This window comes from Chionomys nivalis, chromosome 7, assembly GCF_950005125.1.
Source record: "Chionomys nivalis chromosome 7, mChiNiv1.1, whole genome shotgun sequence".
Taxonomy (NCBI): Eukaryota; Metazoa; Chordata; class Mammalia; order Rodentia; family Cricetidae; genus Chionomys; species Chionomys nivalis.
Genome location: NC_080092.1, coordinates 25,285,627 through 25,308,290, shown reverse-complemented (window position 1 = coordinate 25,308,290; position 22,664 = coordinate 25,285,627). Strand labels below are relative to the sequence as shown.

At 36.2% G+C, this 22,664-nt stretch overlaps 1 protein-coding gene across 2 annotated transcripts in view; it reads right to left on the bottom strand.

Moving 5' to 3' along the window:
- The window catches only part of Gabrb2 (gamma-aminobutyric acid type A receptor subunit beta2), a 216,372-nt gene that overhangs the window by 140,888 nt on the left and 52,820 nt on the right, over positions 1 to 22,664 (bottom strand). For both annotated transcript variants that reach the window (XM_057776141.1, XM_057776142.1), the window contains exon 5: positions 406 to 626. In XM_057776141.1, coding sequence (XP_057632124.1) covers positions 406 to 626 — 221 coding nt within the window. The remainder of the gene's footprint in view (positions 1 to 405; positions 627 to 22,664) is intronic.

Sequence of the window (22,664 nt, the reverse complement as noted above, 5' to 3'; positions counted from 1 at the left end):
CCATGACCAAGTCGGCAGCTCAATAGCTTCTGCCATGTCCAAACAATCATTCAACATTCAGGGTTTTCTGTTTTCCAGATTTTAAAGAAACCCCATGCTTCAGTTATTTTGATATTGTTTGTCCCTATTCCTTAAAGAAATCGGCTTTAGCATCAGCATCTGATACTGGAAGATAAATCAGAAGAAGAAGAAGAAGAAAAAAGTAACAACAACTTAGTCTTAGCTGGAGCTAAGTCCTTTGTACAAATGATTTCCTAAGCTCTCAGATATCTCTCTGATAGGAGGTTTAATTCTTTTTCAGTAGAACTGCAGAAGGAATAAAGAAAACAGTGCATTTCCTCTGACAACAGGCAACTGGGTTTTCTTCCTCCAGGAAAAGTTCAATTTAAGATGTGTACTACAGACCTGAGGCCATACAGGACCGTGCCGTCAGGATGCAAGCGTATCATACGATTTTTGACTGTCACTCCATGGACAAAGGACTTCTTATCATTCAGGAAGTAGGTGTCCGGCACCCAGAGCTGGTCTGCCACTCGATTGTCCAAAGTCAAGTTCAAAGGTATTACATTGTAGGACAGCCTCTTGTCTCTCCAGGCTTGCTGAAAATACATGGTCAAGGTATAGTCCTGTGAATGCGAGAAGAAATACAGTTACTTTGTATCAGTACAGATTAGGGAAATGTATTAAACGATTTAACTCATTTTTCAAAGCACTTACTGTGTGATATGCATCTAATCCAGCAGTAGGCAATATGAATATAAGGTAAGGAAAGTTGTCTACACAAAATGTTGTATGTTACAGGAAGATAGATATCAACAAATAATTATGTAACTCTTCTTTTCTTTACAAAATGAGTGCATAAGGTTGTTTTAGGTAAGATGTAAATACAAATTTAAATAATACATAGACACTTGCTTTCCTCTGTCCTGAAACAATTAACCAGCATCTCAAATCTAAGATTTCACGCATTGATTTATTCAACAGATGTTTAATTCATTCCTGCTATGTGACTGGAAGTGATGAGGGATAGATCAAAGCCTGATCTCAGGGAATTTGTAAACAAAGCATAGATAAATGAACAGAGCACCACACAATGCTGTAGTTCATCAAGCCAATAAAGCAAATTTAGAAGCATTTATCTGGGATGGTGTGAATAAAAGCTGCTCTAAGGAGTTGAGATGGTGCAGAAGCCAGATAAGACCAAAGAACTGGTTATTAGAAAAGCATTCTAAGCACAGGACAGTGTACCGAAGTCCTGTGGTTGGAGCACCATTGCCATTTTTAGTGAACGGAGTAAAGACATTCATGCAAGAGAGCAGGGGTACATAGGAAGAATGGGAATAGAATACATCCTAAGATTTACCATTCAGAAGAGGAGGGATATTTATAAAACCCAGCTATAAAATGATAACAAATGTTGGCAAGTAAATGGGAAAGAGAAATCCTAATACTTTTGTAAAAAAATGTGAACTAGTGCAAACACTATAGAAATCAGTATAGACATTTTTATAAAAATCTAAAAATAAAATTACAATATGACTCAGGTTACAACTTGTGATCATACCAGAAAGACTCACATTCCTACCACAGAGATATCTGCACATTGATATTAACTTGGCATTATCAACTGTAGCAAAGAAATTGAACTAGAATAGGTGACTATCAATGAATGAATGAAAACATGTAATGCATATAAACAGTGAGATCTTGCAGTCTTGAAGGAAAAAGTTACATTAGCAGGAAAAATGATGGAACTGTAAGCTGTTAACAGAGGGAAGCCAGACTTTCAGAGACAAGTTTTTTCATGTTTTCTTTTGTATATGGACCTTAGACACAGAGAGAGGGAGGGGAGGAGAGAGAGAGAGAGAGAGAGAGAGAGAGAGAGAGAGAGAGAGAGAGAGAGAGAGAGAGAACATGTGCATCAGGGTTATGAAACTAGACATGACACCATAGGGAAGAAGGAGACCATAGGGATGGAGAGGATGGAAAAGGTAAATGATGGAAGTGGAGGAGAAACAAGAGTTGGTTATTAGGTACACATTTACTTCTTTTTACCTGAGGTGATTAAGTATAAATGGAGCTTTTAATATATGCTCAATCTATTCAGAACTATTATGGAAATTAAATAAATAATGTAAATGCAATTTGTAAACCACAAAACCCAATATATTATGAATAAAGCATTTACATATATATTGTGACATGCTTGATCCATTAGAAGCCTACGGGCTCAAAGGAATTGCTCTCTCCCCTTCATCTGGATGACTAACCGGAGGACCAAATACTCAGTTGAAAAAAGATAATTACAAATCTATTTTAAAATTAATTCACAATGACCTACTTAAGGGCTTTAAGAAATGAGAATCATGTCTTAATCATGCCAGCAGCCTGAGAGGCAAAATCAGCACCAGGGCACAAATAATGAATGAGAGAAATGCTGTAAACTGTGCCTCTGGGATTTCTGCCCAGAGCTGTATAATTCTGTATATAAGGAATGCTATTCAATCTTTCCAATGTCCCAAGTTTTTAGAAACATAGTTGGGATTTATAAATCCTAATTCAGTGCCTCACATATTATATGCTATAAACACTTATAAGAAAAGGATAAACATACACACAAAAAGTTTAAATGTGTCTCTAGATTTGCACATCTGCTCACTTGGTCCTCATCAAGAAGTTACTTCATCAAACAGCCCCTAAATTTAGCATCAGATTTCTGTTTTAATAATAAAGATATGCTAATATTCTAAAGGGATTTTGGATAAAACTCTCTTCAACAGACCACCCTGAGCATTACTCTGAACAGTCCTGAAAGTTTTACATATTCATACATAGTCAGCTGATACATATTTGAAGACATGAAATTAAATTCTATTTTGGTCCAAATAATGGTAATGCTGTTATTCTTGTTACATGCTAACTCCTGATATTTGTCAGCAAGGCATTTCCTGCTAAATCATAGTCCCATACAGAATCTGAACTTCGTGCAAGCTAGAGTATCAGTCCCCTCTTCTTTTATCTCAAAATTACACACACACACATGTGTGCCCACGCGCGCGTGTGCCCCCTCCCACACACACCATAACACTGTCAAGAAAGAAAGAATTCATACACATGAGGAAAGAATATTCCTATAGGTTTTCCTCCCACTATCCATTTGTTTGCTTCAAATAAATCCATTCAACTTTCATATTGATCTGGTATCATTTAGGATTTAACTATAGGGAGCTGTCTCAAAGTTGGTATAATTCTCAGCCTGACCACAGTCTTAATCATCACCACGAAAGATAGATTTAGAACATCAAAAGTAAAACTTATTATTTTTAAATTTTTTTTTTTTTTTTTTTTTTTTTTTTGGTTTTTCGAGGCAGGGTTTCTCTGTAGCTTTGGTGCCTGTCCCGGAACTAGCTCTTGTAGACCAGGCTGGCCTCGAACTCAGAGATCCGCCTGCCTCTGCCTCCCGAGTGCTGGGATTAAAGGCGTGCGCCACCACTGCCTGGCTCTTTTTCAATCTTTTAAAAACTGAAATAAACCCATTGTAGCTTGCTTGTCCTACTAACCCCAATCAAAATATAAATCTAGAAAGAATGTGAAAGTTTTTAGCTGATAATCATATGGAATTAAACATCAGTTATGTGATGATCATGGACAAGAAAGAGAAGGAAATGTGAAGTAACCACTACAAGGGTGATATTATTATTTTAATTTTGTCTTCATTGTTTTTTATTGAATTAACATGCATGCAGGTACACACATGCCCACACACAGAGATGGAAGCACATTGCCCTAACTAACTGGAAATGCATGCTTTATTCATGACTTCAAGGGTGAATGTTATTAAGCTATCATTTTCCCTGAACTTAATCTGTAGATTTGACTCAATACCATCATTAACCATGCTGTTCCCATATGGGGTCTTTTTGTTAATATTAACAAGATGTTAAAATTCATATGCAAAACAAAGGAATGAGAATAGCCAAAATAGTTGGGCATTATGGTGCAAAACTTTAATCCCAGAACTCTGGAGGCAGAAGCAGCAGATTGCTCTGAATTTGAGGCCAGTGTGGTACAGAATGAGTTCCTGGATATCCAAAAACAGAGCTGTCACACAGAGAAACCTTGTCTTGAAGAACAATGCACAAAACAAACAACAAACAAAAAGAATAGTCAAAATGATTTGGAAAGGAACGAACAATATTGAAGGATACAGGATGGGTTTTAAGATTAAGAATGAAAGTAGACTCAGATATGTGATGATAGTTTCAGAAACATAGATCAATAAAACCTAAGAGCCTAAAAATAACCAAAAACACCTGTATGTTTACTTGATTTTCAAGATAGGAACCGATTTAACCAATTGGAGAATGTATAATCTTTTCAGCAACTGTCCAATTCAACTGGAATATTCGTATAAATACTAATGGACTTATCCTTCCGGAATCCTATGTCCAAATAACACATTCTCTTATGAACTATCTTCATCATGATAGTCTATCACGGCAGTAAAAACTAACACACAAAGTATGACATACATATGTGTTTACATACACATGTACATATACATATGAAATTGTCAAAATGAAATTCAATCATTTGAATGCTATCCTAATAGAATAATTTTAAAAATTAAAAAGAGAAAAGCTATGTTGCTTTCATGTAATAGAACATAACTAAGCAATAAAAAACAAACGATGTATAATGTATCACTGATTAATGAATGCAAAACATGAAGTAAAAGAACGGAGACCCAAAGGATTCAGATTATACAACTACATTCCTATGACGTCCTGGGGAAGGTAGAACTTTGGGGAAAAAGAAGGGTGTTACTTAGGGATCCAGTATGGGCTAGGAGATGGTTTCAGTCCAGAGGTAACATTAGTGATTTTGAATGACTCTGTATCTCTTTTGCTCGGCTAGTTACAGAATTTTAGGACTTTCTGAAAACTGTGAAATCTATTCTGACATGAGTGCCTCACTTTGCATGCCAATAAGAATGTATTTTGACACCTCCTTTAATAGTAATGTGGCTGGTGGGATAAGGAAAAGTAGCTTTCCCCCCACTGATAGTTTCTTTATATGTTGTCTGATGCAGACCAATAAACATATACATCATATATATGCATATACATATGTAAAAGTAATAAAGAAAATGGGGCTCTCAACTTGAGAATAGGGACATGGATAGGGTTGAGGGTAGAAAAAGGGAGAGGGAAGTGATGCAATTCAATTCAATTATTTGTTTTAAAGAATATTGTTTCTGCTGTTTCTGTACCCATTCACACCCAAGATCTCAATCCTTGTACTTTGATCTTAAGTTGCAAGGAGAATATAATATATCGAAGTTTGGAGACATAGGGCCGGCTTCATATGCGATGGGGAAGAAATTATCTGAAACAAATAGGGTTCCCCCATGCATGTGAGGGATCATCTGCCCATAGCAGGAGAGGTTAGTAGGGGCACTTTTAATAGTTATGGGTTCTGTAGTCTCTTTATAACCAAAGGTGGTGTGCAAGGTCATTTCTAAAACTAAAATAATTTGATTCCACAAATGGTTTGTTGACTTTACATTCAAATATCTTTTAATACTGCTTTGGAAATGATGTAATGATAAAATTGACTATTTTTTATGATATCTCATTTTTTGCTTGTTTTTTTAATAAGTGATTATTTTTCAGACTATAATGGCCTCATATTTTTATTTCCTGTCATTTGTTTTTTTATATTAAGACTCAAACTTTTGTTGATTCTTTTTTCTCAGTGTTCTAGAAAATATATAGCCTGAAATAATTTGTGAATACATACTTTTATTTTCAAACTTTATTATATTATGTGTTGTCTGTTCATGCGCTTTTTGACTTTTCCTGGCTGTTATAAAGCATATATGTGTGTGATGTGTGCACATGTTAGTACATGTGTGGTTGCATGTGGGTGGCATGAGCACATGTGTGTACATGTATAGATACAAAAATCAAGTTTTCCTAGATATTTTCCCTTTTGTTTATTGAGCTCATTGAGCATGAGCTCACCAGTGCCAGGGAGTCTAGCTGACTGATTTTCTGAGGGATCCCTTTTCTCTGCTCCCTGAGATCTGGGATGCCAGACAATTGTCCCACGTTATGCCTACTCAGCTTTCATATAAATCTGGGGATTCAAATTCCAGTCGTTACAGTTGTATAATATTTTTATCTACTAAGCCATCTCTCAGTCACTTATTATGTTTTTCTCCTTGAGCATATTACTCCTTCAATCAGCAGTGTAGGTAAATACACCTGCCTACACATAGATTTGATAATGGCCTCATATTTAAAAACAGCATTGACATTTTTCTATTTATTTTAATTTTATAGTAAAGTGAGAATTGCACAGTATTGCTATAGAACATTATTCATAACTTCCTCTAAGATGAATATTTTACATGACCATAAAACTATCAAATTAGTAAACTAACACTCACATATTACTATTTACCACTAATAACCCACTAACCCATTGCATGAGCTCCCATTTTTTCATTAAAGTCATGTTTTTGTTCTCCCAGGATTCATCCAAGTTGCCACCTTTACTTTTTACACTCCTTTAAACTAGGATAGTTTCCTAGTCTCATTATTTTTGTGGTAATGCTTTTAAAGTCTTCTGGTCAGTTCTTTTGTTGAATATCATTCAATCCGGATGTTCTGGCATGTGTATCTAGTCGACTGGGGACACACAATTTTAAAGAGCATGCCATCCAAGCTGAGCTATCCATCACAGAAGAGATAGTGTATGCCATTCTGCATATCCTTATTCATCAGAATTTTGTATAGTTATTAAACTGGGTATCAGTCAGGCGTCTCCACTGTGCTGTTACTATTTGCATTTGTAGTTAAAATAATCAATGTGAGATATTTCAGGAACACAGAAACCATAAACCAATAACCTTATTATTAGGCTAATATTGATAAATATTGTTTTCTTTTAACCCAGTGGTTCTTAACCTGTGGGCTGTGACCTCTTTGGGGTTCAAATGATCCTTTTACAGGGGTCACCTAAGACCATCAGCAAACACATATATTTACATTATGGTTCATAACAGTAACAACATTACAGTTATAAAGTAGCAATGAAAATAATTTTATGCTTGGGGGTCACCACAACATTAGGAACTATGTTAAAGGGACATGGCATTAGGAAGGTGGAGAATCACATTTTAATACCTTTCAGGATTCCTTCTCCACCTTAATCAATACTCAAAGCAGCAGGCACTTACATAAGCCTGATCACTGCATGCATGAGAAGGGTCCCCCATAAGCATCCTTTTCCCTCTCTGTATTGACTTCCCAGACTGTGCCCTGTTCCGGCCACTTCTCGAAACAGATCATTCTGCTGTGTGCTGAAGTTTCTTCCTGGTCAAGCCTGTAGGTTTCACTCCTGTGTCTGTACCCACCACTTATCAGAAAGCCCCTTCTTTCCCTCTTACTGCCATTCCATCTGTGGCTTTCCATTTCTTCTCTGTATTTTTCTCTCTAGGGAGCTCAACATTTCTACTCTATAGATCGCTTCTTCTGTTTTTCCATGCCGCCATTACTCATTTGGAAAAAACAATCACCAATATATTTTCATTTTCCCATTTAATTTTCTCTATCTGGGGAGAAGCCATCAGGCTAATAAGTGTGTTTAATTTGTGTTTGGTCTGTCCTTTGAGCATACGAGAGCATCTGCTAGCTTCTTTAATGGGAAGACTTTAAAATACATTCTTATCCATGATAAAATATGGGATTAATCTACTTTATCTACTGTAGCAATGTTTTGTAAGCTTTTAAAATGACTGTCACTACACTAGAATCTTGAGCTTCAGTGATTTAATCTTGCTTGTGTGTTCTCCTAGATAATAGCTTTATCTCCCAGATTAAATATTTAAAGATAAATCTTACTTCCTCTTCTAAGGCTTTTATGATTTTTGAAAAAAAGAATTTCTTTTAATTACCACTTGCAGAAACAATAAGTGTTTCTAGTAATCATGGTTTATTACTTTCCTTTAGCTACTGGTATGCCAAGACTTAGGTTCTGAACTGAAAATTCGAACTTCTGCTTTTTCTAAAGCGGGTCTGGTACTGTGAAAGGCAGTAAAATCCCATGACCAGGAAATTGCATGATTCGTTTAAATGTAATACGTTTCTTGTATATAAAATGCCACTCTTGCTCAACATGAACACTGCAGGTTCCACTCTCATTTTGGGAATAGTTTATTAATCTGAGGGCAAGCTAGATTTCATATTCCCTTCTTGTAATTCTACTGAACTCCTCAAGCTAAAATGCAAAACAGTTTTCAGAGTTAAAAATCTCATGATTTTTGCCAATGCTATTACATGGGATGTGTAAATGAAATGATTTCTAAACATTACAACATAAAACTTAATTTTATATAGGACATAATTTTCAACATCACATGATGCGCTCTCCTTGATAGAAATTCCAACTTATTCATGTAGGCAGAGGCAATGTTTAGCACACTTTTAGGTGAATGAGAGTACAGCTGCCTGATATATGGCATTAATTTCTTGTGAACACTGAGGAGCATTCACGGAAGTCTCTAAAATGTGATTCCTTTTACTCAGTATTGCTTTCTTAGTAATGTATTTTAATACTGTGTTGTTTGTTCTTAATTATGTATATGTATGGGTATGTGTGGGTGTGAGTTTGTGTGCACATGACTGCAGGTGCCTGTGCCCATCAGAGACATTGCATCCCTCTCAGAGCTGGAATTATAGGTAATTGTGAGCTGTCTAAAGGGGATGTTACTGGGGAAATGACTCGGGTCCTATGGAAGAGCAGTGTATGCTCCTCACCACTGAACAATCTCTCAAATCCTAGAAATATTTGTAGAAAAAGAAGTTGAATGCTAGGTTTTCATCCCTAATATCATGACAAATCTAATGTATCACCAGTCTTAACTGTTGATATAAAATTACCATTACAGGTGAATTATTACAATGTTGTTGTCACTATCTCCCTGTTAACATCCATGCCCTCAGTAGGATAGTTAGAAAACTCACATAGAGCTGTGTTTTCCTTGGTAAATGTTTCTTACAAATGATCACATATTTAACTTACATTCACATCAGTCTGGGAGGAACTGGGGTCTCTTCAGAATATAATATTTGAGCTTGGTTGTTCAAAAGGACAATAGATACATGGTAGCTAGCAATCAGTCATTAAGTTTACTTCATCACAGTAAATAATTTCAGCGAATAAATAATTAACTCACTCATAAAGCATAACTTTTAAAAATAAAAGGATTTTATAAGTGAGTTTTTCATGTCTCTTTAGTTTGTGTTCAGAACAAAAATAAAGCTCACATTATATTCCAACACTTAAGGAATTTGTCAAATTCAATCAAATGCCTGGCCATGACAAATTGACATTTTCAAGGCTCTTTAGATGGTTACCTTTGTACACAACTATCCTAATAAGAAATTAGGCAGAGTATTTTAAGCTCCCCTATTTGTTGCATAGATCTTCCTTCAAACTGAAACATTATCTCCTTCACGTTCCTGGTGAGTCTCAGGAGGGGAGGTAAACTTAGAAGGCTAAGGAAGTTCACAGTGTTAGAAAGGCTGTCTCCAAGCTTATATTAAGCAGTAAACAATTGCAGGGGAAGAGGAGCAAGAGACGGTTGCAGGTGCCTGCTTACTGTCAGGGCAGGGAAAGCCACGGAAGCTGCTCTAATGAGTTTGTACCTAAGAGTGGGAGTTTGGTAATGTAGCTACTTTTCAGTTACCCATACCCTTATCGGTAACTCCAGTAAATTCATAAGCCAGTCTTGGGTGAAATGGTTTCCTGGGTCTCCTGGTGCCCTATCTGGGATAAGCAGATGTCTGTTCATATTTCTTCAAAGGAAGTCACACGAGACTGTCTTATTTTGTGTAAATATATTCTGTGGAATTCATACAACTAAAAAAAAATCTTCATAATGAGATATATCTCAAGATGATCTACTGTCATTAAGGGATGAGTGAATTAATACAAGGATAGCCATTTTTGTAACCAAGTAAGAAAATATCAGTGACTAAGACATTATGCCATGATTCAAGATGAGAAAAAAACAAAAAAGGGATGAATTTCATAAAGATAAAACAAATTTAACTTTATTTTTTAAGACCACAGGAACAAGAGCTAATGATTCTACTTGTTTGAGGAATAGGGTTCCAGACTGGAGTGAATATTTTATTAAAGTAATAAAAGCACATTTGATTTAGGTTCACTATACTTTACCACCTTCAGTTTTTGCTGCTGAATTTGGTGGGTTCCTATGGTCGAAATAATACTATTTGTGTCTCCCTTGCTGCCCTTCCCCGTGTTCTGTTAAAATGTCCATAGAAGAACAGAGTGGAATATCACCAACTGTAAGTCCCTACAGATAATCCAGCCATAAGAGACTTGCCAAGTGACACCTTAGTGCTTGTTGATACTTTAATACATAAAGGCAAGCATAACTTATTGCGTAGCTATTACAAATCAGAATTATGCAAAGGCTGCACAGATCTTTATTTAAACCAGAGTTTCTGTTTTCACAAGACTTCAGCTCAAAGTGAGATACAGACTATAATTAAATGAAAATGTCAGCTTTGAGATATGCAATCACATAAAAATTTATACTACAAATGTTATGATAAAGATCAAAGTATGGAGGAAAGAGAGATGCTAGGGAAAGTAGAAGAGGAAGCTGGACTGGCAGCACAGAGTCACAGTGCTTAACAGACCAAAGGACAAGAATTACCGTGAGTTAAAGACCAGCCTGAGATACACTGTGAGTTCCAAGTCAGCATGGGCTCTTTAACTGCATAGTGAAACTTTATCGAAACAAAACACAATACCCTAATAAAACATGAGAAAATAGATAAGAAAGATTATTTGAAATAAAAACACAGAGAATCATATTTTATAAGCTTACTTAAAATATAGATATTCTTTATGTATATATATGTATAAATGCTAGCTAAATAGACAGATGATAGATAGATGATAGATGATAGATAGATAGATAGATAGATAGATAGATAGATAGATAGATAGATAGGTAGATAGATAGATGCAAACAGGCACTCATATAGACAGAAAGATGGTTAGATGGTACAGTTTAAATGGAATTAATTACAAATTATTTAGCAAAAACCTCAATGATGGTCAGGGGAAACCTCTCTTCCACTAAAGGTTATTTGCACTGGTTTTTGTTGCATACCAGAAATGATAGATTGGACATTATTTCTGAGACACAACAAACTTCAAACATATGACTTTGAAGAATCAACTTAATACTGACCTGGTAACGTCCTCTTTGAGGACTAGTTCTGATTATATTAGAGGTGTGCAAGCTGCCAGTGGAGAGTGAAATCACTAGATATACCTAGCTGTAAGTTTTCCTTTTTTTTTTTTTTTTCAGTAACTATGTTCTGTAGTTTAATGATTTTTTTCCGTGGTTGTAAGAATGGAGTTCCATGTTTTGACTCACTCTCAGCAGGGCTCCTTTCAAGACTTCTATATGGAATCACTGTCAAAGCCCAATAATGACCAGCCTGCAAGATCTCCCCGTGGTGCAGGCGCAGCACTTATGTCTCAGGAAATAGCCTAGAGCTAATTGGACTCAAGGCCCACTCAATAGGATGGAAAACACACCTGGGACTGTAACCATAGCTAAGTATCAGCGGCTGTAGAGGTCATACACTTGGAAGGAGAAGCTACAACTGTCATTTTCCTGAATCAATGTAGTTTCTGTCTTCAGCCCTGATTAGTGCAGCTCTCACCCTTTACTAAAGGAATTTCTTTATCCAGCAGATGGAGGCTACTACAGAAATCCACACAGGTAAAAACAGAGAGAATAAGTGACCACGAGGTGCCCACCCACAGTTGGTACATCTGCAACACACACCCTATATCTAAGGGTCAGGGAACATAATGGATGGGTGGGGCAGAAAGATTGTAAGAGCCAGAAGAGCAAGACATCCGTGGCTAGAGAGTGTTTTCTAGATAAGTCCGGGAAGTTTTACTCATAACATCTCAACAATATGGTTGTCTAAGCCAGACCTGCATAATAACCACAGCCATCAACATACCAAAAAAAGATGGAGGACATTTCACAAGATCCCAGCCTAGATGAAAGCCTACAAGAATTTAATACTGAGTAACGGAGGGCAAATTAGTTTTCTCCATCCAGGGATGAGCTCATGGAAAGTGTTTTCTTTCCCATGTGGTCATTCCTAAACACGTGTGCCTAGGAGCAATACTAAAGGAACTCAGCAGGTGTGTGTGTGTGTGTGTGTGTGTGTGTGTGTGTGTAAGAGAGAGGGGGGAGAGAGAGTGAGGGAGGAAGGGAGGGAAGGAAGGAGGGAGGGAGGGGGAGGGGAAGAAAAAGAGAGAAATAAATATAGAAGATGTTATGAATTTGACAGGCAGAAGAAGGGTAGGTAAAATGGAAGAGCTGAGGGGAAGAGAAGGAGCAAGCAAATTTTATAAATTTAGTGTGCTTAGGTATGAAATTCTGAAAGAAAGAAAAAAGGAAGAAGAAAGTAAGAAAGAAAAGAATAACCAAAGAACACTAACACAGAAATAAAGAAAATAAGAAACTAAGCTTTTAAATTCTTAGTCAAAATTTTAAGTTTTTTCTAAGTGTCTTTACTTAGGGACTATTGAATCATTTCCCAAATCTCACTAAAACTGAGTGTAATTTTTTATAAAACAAAGGCAATAAAATACCTATTTTATCAGACTGTTTTGAATATTTCATCATATAATTCCTGTGTAGAAGTGAGAGAAGTGTCCGGTATATAATAAACTCTAAATAAAGATTCAAAAAAAAGACTGGAAGATTTTTCACTACAATGGGATTAACACAAGATGTCAACTGGAAATCATAACCAGAGCAATTACACAAGGAAAGAAAAGAAAAAGACACTGAAGTTAGAAAAGAGAAAGAAATAATATCCCTAACGTGCTTTTGACATATAGAAGACCAGTTGACAAAAGCTGTGAGAACTAATAATTTAGAAAAGTTATGAAGTACAAAATGAACATCCACTCAACTTTATTTCTGTAAATGAAGAATGGAAACTATTGAATGGAAAAGTATTTGTCAGTCGTGTTTTTGATGTTAACACTGAAAATATAATAATGAATTCAACAACAAAACATAATAATATGACATAATAAAGAACATAACTCGAGTTTACTTTACCAAAATAATGTACAAAGTTTCAAGAAAAGATGCTGAAATTTATGACACTATAAATTAAAATCTCAATGAATATCACTTTACCCATATGCTAGCTACTATAAGCAATTGACCAAACACAAAATCAAAATTTAGAACACGTAAAAATAGAAAGATATATAAAAATAGAAGTTATAGAATATTTATAGATATTGGATGGAATTCTTGTATTATTGATGAGAATGTGAAACGGCATAGATATTATGGAAAAATATACCTGTTCCAATGAATGAAAGAATAAATAAATATAGCACCATATAATCCAGGATTATATTTTCAGGAAATAGTTGAAATCAGGAATCTGGTAATCTAATCCATGCTTTTATACCATGCACACAAACCCAGATATGATCCCCAACAGTTTGAAATTATAGCAGTTAAATGCAGGATGGTTCAACAGATATTTTGTTATCCATGTTCTCAACATTATAACAGCAGCCAAAACAGAGACTAAACTAAATTTTTCACCAAGGAGAAAAGGATAAAAGCAAAAGAGATATCTGAACACACACACACACACCAGAATATACCCAGACATTATGGGTATTATTCAGTATTAAGAAGTAAGAGGAAGAAATCCTAACACATGGCATACCACAAAGAAGCCTTGAAAACATCATGTTTAGTGAAATAATCCAATATCAATGTTAAAAATTGCATGATTTCATGCAAATGAGTCATATAATGACTCAAGAAATCAGGAAGTAGAATAGATAAGGAAAGGAGGGAGTGAGAAATGGTTTCAGTCTCAGAGCATTCATGTTATCAGATGGCAAGATCTGTTAGTGCTGCAATGTTGATATAATAAGGTGACTGAACTGATATCTTCTTTAAGGAGTATATGAGGCACATTTATCATTTATGGCACTGCTGTTTGCTAAGCAAAGTATTACATCACAAACCAACCATTACTTTATTTATGTTTGGATTCCTATATCTGACAGTAAATAGCCTTTCTATGAAGTGCAAGCTAACCTTGAACTAGCGATTCACTATTCTTAGCTTTCTGAGTATTTGGACTACAGAGGTGAACAATCATGCTGGGCTATCTTATAGCTTTTAATGTAAGATATTGTAATAAAACTCTAGGAGAACCCAAGGTCAGTTTTCCCTCCCATTTGCACAAGTGGTGTGTTTAAAACAAGCAAACAAATACCCCCCGAGTGCTAATATCATCATTTGTATTCCCACAAGTGCAGAGACGAGTCTGATGGAGAACATGAAGTTGGCCAATCCTCATTACCTAGTGTGTATTTCTCTTTGATTCTCAGCAGTGATTTCATATGAAAAGCAAAACAGTGTAAGAAATCGGACAGACAAGAAGTGTCATGTAGACCATTTTTAATATTTCAGATGCTTATTTTTGTTCAGCTCAGCACGAGCTAGGCTCATTCTCTTTCAAACAGCAGCTTCTGAAGGGATCTGACAGTTCTAAAAAGAAGGGACATTTTCAAATGGGGACATATCCCTGTTTTCATACTTTTGACAAGCTTGTTGAAGCTGAGAACTTGGGCAATTTGCACACTAAGGCTGAAGCAGAGCGAATATGCTTAGTCAGTGCTTCCAAGAGAATACCCGAGGGGGTGGAATGAAATGCAAATGCTTAGGTTAGGCTTTGAAGGAAAAGGCATTTTTGGTTGTTTTGGTTTTATTTTGCTTCATTAAGACCAAAGTGACATTGAGCAGAGTTTTAGGATTCTCTTTTTGGAATCAGAGTTTCTTCATAATCCCTTGTCTACAAAAGGGCCAAGGTTTCTGGGGCTTCCAGTAGCATCCTATCCATAATATGTCAGACTACCCTCATCATAAACCGGAGTTCAAGCTCAGGTCCTTGGATCACATGTGTGGTCATCTCCCTGTAGCCCTTTGATCATTTACAGGCGTAACTGCCATCAGAGTTTTAAGTTCTGTCTTCAAATAATCAGAGAAAAGAGAGTTCAATGAATGGATATGATGTGGAAAACTTAAATGGTTCAAAATTTCAAGTCTCCTTGAAAACAGAGCTATTGCTTTGGGAAACTTATGGTTGTGCGATGATAGAACTCACATGTTGGGACTAATGAGTCCTGGCTGCTCTTCCCTGCTAGAACCTTCTAATTGAAGTTACTAGAAGCTGTGCCTAGCTTAGAGGATCAGAGGATGGGATTTTCACCTGTTGGCCATTGGCTGCAGTGTATTTAAGCCTACATAGTGCTAATAAAGGGGGACTTTGGTATCAGTGTTTAAAGGTCTGTGTGTCGTTCTGTCTCTGCGTCTGTATTCTCAACCTCTAGCCCCTTGCCCGAAGCTTGCGAACTGGGGTCTAGTGCATAGAGGGCAGACCAGGGCCACAGTGTGCAGTACTCACAAATGAAGGAAATAGTCTCTTTTTGTCTTGAAGAGAGGAGAGTTGCTGCTAAGAAAATGAAATTTTACTCGATCAGTTCAATAGTGAGAAAATTCCATTGTGACAATTCACCAAAATCTGGGAATTGATTACAGAAGTTTGTGTTATCCTAACATAGCAAAATTTAAGAAATCCACTTGTTATTATTGATTACATTCATAGGCCATGATAGGACTAAGGTTTTGAAAATTTGGTTTCCTAATGTTCAATGTGGTTGAAAGAGAAGCCTGCAGCCTCCCCTTCAAACTGGAAAAAAATCCTGCCTTCAGGATATGGTTATCCACAGGAAATCAGTCAGATCAGTTTGGAGCAAAGCAGGTGCTCAGTGTCAATGGACAGGGGAACAAGCAAGCAAAGAAAACACAATTCCTTATTGCAAACTAAAATCAAAGACACCTATGGATGAGTCTCTACTAATGTATATTTCCTAACTCTTATTTCCTCTAAAGGTCTGAGGCAGTTTCTTACAAGATATGTTTACCGGAATGGTGTTTAGTCAAATATCACAGAAAAGACAAATGTGGCCATGTCAAGCACATTGATGACCTTCCTAAAGTTATTGACTTTAATTAACTAAGATAAACATTGAACTTTAAAAATGCACGATGTCTTCATATTTTAGCACATTTAAATGTTTTTTTAGTCAAATTTCTGTTTTATTGTTGCTTGAAGAAGAACTGCGCATGAGATATTCCTTTTTAAAAATAATTAGTTAATGTTACATCTTGATCTAAGTTTCCCCTCCTTCCTCTTCTCTCTGTCCCTCACCTGCACTTCCCCATCCATTCTTCCTCCATTTCTATTCAGAAAAGAACAGGTCTTCCATGAATAATGACAAAACATGGTATATCATGTTTCGTCTTGTATAAATGATGGAGGTGGGTCATATGTCTATGTGTTACTTTCATTGGTTAATAAAGAAACTGCCTTGGCCATTTGATAGGACAGAAAATTAGGTAGGCGGAGTAGACAGAATAGAATGCTGGGAGAAAGAAGGCGATTCAGGCAGTCGCCATGACTCTCCTCTCTGAGACAGATGCAGGTTAAGATCTTTCCTGGTAAGCCACCACCTCATGGTGCTACACAGATTATTAGAAATGGGTTGAGCAAGATGTGAGAATTAGTCAATAAGAGACTGAAACTAACGGCCCATACAGTGTTTAAAAGAATACAGTTTCCATGTAATTATTTCGGGTAAAGCTAGCCGGGTGGCGGGAAGCGACCCACCACACATTCTTTATATATAGGCTGGGAAAGTCAACCCAGGATGAGGAATAGAGTCCCAAAAGCCAATAAAAGTATAGAGACAACTCGTCCTACTACTGTTAGGAATTTCATAAGAAGACCAAGCTACACAACTGTTAGATATATTCAGAGGGCCTAGGTCAGTCCCATGCAGGTTCCCTGGTTGTTGGTTTGTCTCTATGAGCTCCTATGAGACCAGGTTAGTGGGTTCTGTGGGTTTTCTTGTGATGACTTTTGACCCCTCTGATTGCTACAATCTCCAAGATGCTTTTACATGTATAGAATAATAGAATGTACCTTTTGTATTGATTGTTTTGGGTGAGGGGTAGTATCCATTAAAAGGAAATTCATTTTAAAAAGGCATTATCAAACTATAGGGTCATCAATTTGGTTTTTTTAAAGCAACAATAAATTTATAATTCCTTCTTTCTTAATAGGTATATATGACATTTAAAAAATCACAATGAACATTCAGTAACATAAGCATATATCTATTTAAAAACAAGTGAAATTAACAAAAATGGGGTTACATATTATGTGTAAACTTTTATGTCAAATGTATTTTACAAGGTTGACTTTAAGTGTAGCAATTTGTGTGACAAATATTTCACAAAAACAGGGGTTAAAGGTAACTTGGAAAATTTTTTATTTTATTTATTTATTTATTTATTTTGAGATAGGGTTTCTCTGTAGCTTTGGAACCTGTCCTGTAACTATCTCTTATAGACCAGACTGGCCTCAAACTCATAGAGATCCACCTGCCTCTGCCTCCCGACTGCTGGGATTAAAGATGTGTGCCACTACCACCAGGTTAACTTAGAAATTTTAATCATTTGTTAACTATGGCTGTTGGTGGTGGTTTCTGTCCCACCAGGTCCCACAGCCATTGAGTCCCCCCAAAAACACATAGAGGTCTACATTAATCATAAACTGGTTGGCTTATTAGCTCAGAATTTTTATTAATTCTTATATCCTACATTAACCCATAAGTTTGTCTATGCTAGCTATGTGGTTTGGTACCTTTCATCAATGAGGCATCTTGCTTCCTCTGTGTCTGGGTGATGGTTGCAGACTGACTCCTTCCTCTTCCCAGAATTCTCCTGTTCTCATTGTCCTGCCACTACTTCCTGTCTGGTTTCCCTGCCTATACTTCTTGCCTGGCTACTGTACAATCAGTGTTTAATTAAGACAATACAGTATAAATGTCCCACAGCAGTATGGCCACGCAAATAAAGATGCTTACTGACAAAGAATGCAATGAGCTGGGCCTGGTAACATAGGATTATAATTCCATCTACTCATCTGGCAAAGACAGGAAAATCACAGATTCAAATCTTGGCTCTGTATCTTCACAAGATCTTCTCTCAAAATTTTAACAAAGGAGAAAATAAATAAAGGAGGAGGTGTAGGATGCATTTCTGATCTGTCCTCAGCACTAACTGATTGATGGAGGGAAAGGCACTTACACTAGCACTGGATTCTATTCCTAAGGTAACACTCAATCAACCAATACCACCAATGTCATGGCACTCAATCAGAACTCAGTGTAGAACCATTATTGCCATATTCTCTTTGATAATTTTCCTTGAATAGGGGTATTGCTTCTGAAAAGTAATCACTACAAATGTTATAAAATCCTGTGCAAAATAAAGTTGTTTCTTACACAACAAATACAGTTCTGACTTTTGAATTGTAAAACTACAAATGATGGTTTAAAAATATAGTTCATCCACTTCTCCCCATAATACAACTTTCCCTTGGAGAAGCAGTACCCTGCTTCATTTTTTTCCTGCAAAGTAAAACATTATTTATTCTCAGGCAAACCAAACATATAATAATAAAACATCTAAAGCTATTATTCCATCTAAAGCTGGTATTACCCATGATTATCTTTAATCCATTCAAGAAAAAATTAATAAAAATATGGTTTAAAAGTCTTATCAGAAGTTTAGGTACAACCTGATCTGATGAGTTCTGAGGACAGAGCTGTCTCCAATCTCTCTGGCCTTAATAAGCTACTGAAATTCTCAGTGGTAGCAAGGATTGACCCGAAATAAACATCTGTCATATCCAGACTCCAGAGCAAATGCTCAAGTAGGCAGTGGTCCAAATCCTCAAAGGAAAGCCAATTCTTCCAGCACAGAGGTCCCAGATCCAATCTTTTAACTTTACAGAACAGGAATTCTACCCCAAAGTGTGTGGGTACCTGAATTCTGGGTAGACACCCCTCCCTCTCTACGTACTTGATTTTCTAATTTCAAAATCCTTCCTTGTCAGGTTCTTTATGACCAGTAACCCCATCCACAGTAAAACTGGCACATTCAGCATCAAAATAACTTACAGGGATTCCAGTTGTCAACTAGAAATAGAAACACATCTCTTGAGTGGATGTGTGTACCCTCATTTTGCATTCAGAAACTTAAAAAAAAATGAAAGGAAGTGCTTTAACGATGGAGCATGTCAACATGATATTAAGTCTATGACACTGTCTTTTCTGTGTTGCTGTTGCTGTTTGTTTTGCATAGTAGGGTAAGTTGTGATATTCACTCTGCAGATGACTCAGCATGTAAAGTTGCTTGATGCCTTCTACATGCCTGAGGATATGAGCATGTTGGAACCCACATGGTGAAAGGAAAGAAACTACTCTTTCAAGTTGCCCTCTGACTTTCTGTGCATGCTCACCTGCTTCCCTACACACATACACATGTGCATCTACACACTTGCATAATATTTGATAAATAGTAATAAATATATAAATGTAATAAACTTATTTATCTTTCTTAGAATTATCTCACAGTAGAAAGTAATATTTTAATTTTTCAATATTATTATTTAGGATCTCCTTTCTCTAAACAACTAGATCTTTTGTCATTATAAACTCTATTGATAATATGGTAATGCCTCCTCTCCTATATTGTGTTAAATCTATAGATCCTCGAGAGTCAGTACTCCAGAAGGATGGGCATGATTTCACTTTCAAAAGATGCTTTAGGTATCTGCATGTGAAGAATATCCTAGGATACTCTACCACATGTGCATACGACTCACTGGTGAAGACTACCCTAATTTGCTTTCTGTTGCTGTGATAAACACTCTTACCAAAAGCAACTTGGGGAGGTTTGTCGTTTGAATGAGAATGGGTCCCATAGACTCACGTGTTTGAATACTTGGTTTCCACTTGATGGAACATGTTGAAGAAGGTGTGTCACTGTAGATGAGCTTTGAGATTACAAAATCATATCCAAATATGCTCTTTGTGTGCCTCTTGATTGTGGGTTAAGATATGAGCTCTCAGATATTCTTACCACCATGCTTTTTTTCAGCCGCATGGCCTCTAACCCTCTGGATATGTAAACTCAACTAGATTGCCTTTGTCATGGTGTTTTGTCATAACAGTTGAAAAGTAATTAAGGCAAGAGGAAAGGGCTTATTCCATCTTACAGGGTACAGTCCAGCATCTTAGGAACCATGCGGAGGTCAAGGAAGGACCCCAGATGTAACCAAAAACCTAGAGCAGAAACTACGGAAGAATGCTGCTTGCTATCTTTTTCCTTGGCTCATGCATAACTAATATTTTATACAACCAAGAACAGCCAGCCTAGGGATGACAATACCTGCAGTCTCTGGGCCCACCCAAATCAATTGTTAAATTGTTAAAATAAATGCCTCATAGACATAGCTGCAGCCCAGTCTGTAGTCTCAAGTTGAAAGCTCAAGATAATAATGACAGTGCTCTCATAAAAAACAATCCAGAAGACTTTTATTTTGAATTTTGACATGTTTAATAATCTGGACACCATGTGTTCCACAGAATAGTTCTATTAACATGTTTATCAATAAAATTGTATTGTGCAGAGACTTTGGGAGAGGCTGAAGGGAGGGGAGAGGCAGGGAGGAGAGCAGAGAAAATGTAGAGCTCAATAAAAATCAATAAAAATTTAAAAAATTGTATCGCGTGCAAGGTGTGTGACTGAAACACTACATGTATTTTATGCTTTCTTAAAATGCCCAATGGTTTATTATATGATCAAATGTAGCAAAGTTAAGTGGTTTCTATACTGACGGATTTAGAATTTTCAAAGAATATATTGAGAAAGGATATACACAGCAGTAAGCCTGATCCATTTTGCTATATTACAAGAATGCTTCTAATATAGGTAGCAGGATCTATTGATTCTCATTAGTCTTTGCTTACAAAATCTACCCAAAAAGGTTTTTCTACTTTCTTTTTTACTTTTGCATTTCATTTATTTATTTACTTTGTTGTAATGTCAAAGATGAATAAAAATGCTAGTATAAGATCACCCTTCAAACAATAACTGAAAGAGTAATGGAAAGGAGTCAATTATCTAAGAAAATTTAAGATACTAAGTAGGTAAAATCAGAGTAAAACAATGAACAAAATATTCTGTAAGACATGTAAGCATGGCTATGTAAGATCAGTGTTAGAAGAAACAGGATGAAAGCAAACAAAAATATCATCACAATGAGTAAGCCTCAAATGAGTGCTTCAATCCAGGACTCAGAATTAAGAATTCTAGTTAGGAAAAAGACCACATACACAGAAAAACTTTGGGAAAACTTTAGTGCAGCAAGAAATAAAAATAAATATACTTTAATAGAAAGAAATCATTACTACTGTAACATTCAGCATAAAACATCCCAAAAATATATACTTACAGGTTTGTCTAGAAAAAAAATACAGTTAAATGTTGAAATGATGGAACTGATATTGAAGTGTTTCTTGCAACCTGACTCTTTAAGGGGAGAATTCCTTCTCCCAAATCCCTGACAGATGGTAACCCAAATTCTGCTTGGATACTTTCAGTAATGAAATCTCTACCTGGCAAACCTGACGTTGCACTGTTGGGTGGCTAAGACAGGAAGAAAGCTGTTTCCCTATGATTTTCATCCTCGGTTGTACACAAAGTTGATTCTCCCTTTGAAAAGTAGTTGATGTGTAATTTGAGATAGTTTGCATAAATTAAGGCAGAAAGATAAAAATGAGTGAAAACAGCAACAAAATGAGACTTTATTTCCTGGGACTATTTCTACACACAACTGTAAGGGACCACCCTTCACTGAGAAAGGACCCCTACCTGAGACACAACAGAGGAAAAAAATATTAGAATTCTAGATGAGATCAGCATAGCAAAGATTCACAAAAGAATCAACGTTGGTTAACAAATTCTTCCTTCATGCTATTTTGTCCTAAAAGTAACTACCAATGAAAATTTCTTTTTATCCAACTAGTTTTATGGATATATCGGGATATATATAATACCACATCTCTGAAATCCAGCAAATTTCACAACAAGAAGTTGAGGCAATTCATTGTATATTATGAAATTCTGTGCTCCTGTCCCCAAACCCCAACTCTATTCTAGCCACCATTTTCTTACCTCAACTAAAATTCATCACGCCTCATCTTTTCTTGTTTCTGTCAAATATTCACTGCACTTTTTCCAAAATACTTTCTTTTATTTTTTTTTCCAAAATTCTTTCAGTATTGATTTAGAGCAGTGGTTCTCAACCTTCCTAATGCAGCATCCCATTAATATAGTTGCTCATGTTGTTGTGAGCCCCAATCACAAAAATATTTTATTGTTAATTCACAACTGCAATTTTGCTTCTGATATGATTCAAAATGTAAATATTTGATATGAATACTGTCTGATATATGACCTCTGTGGAAAGGTTGGTTGATCCTCAAAGGGATCATGATGAACAGGTTGAGACCCACTGGTCTACAGTGTTCAAGATAGGTTTAAGACATCTTAATGATGTTTA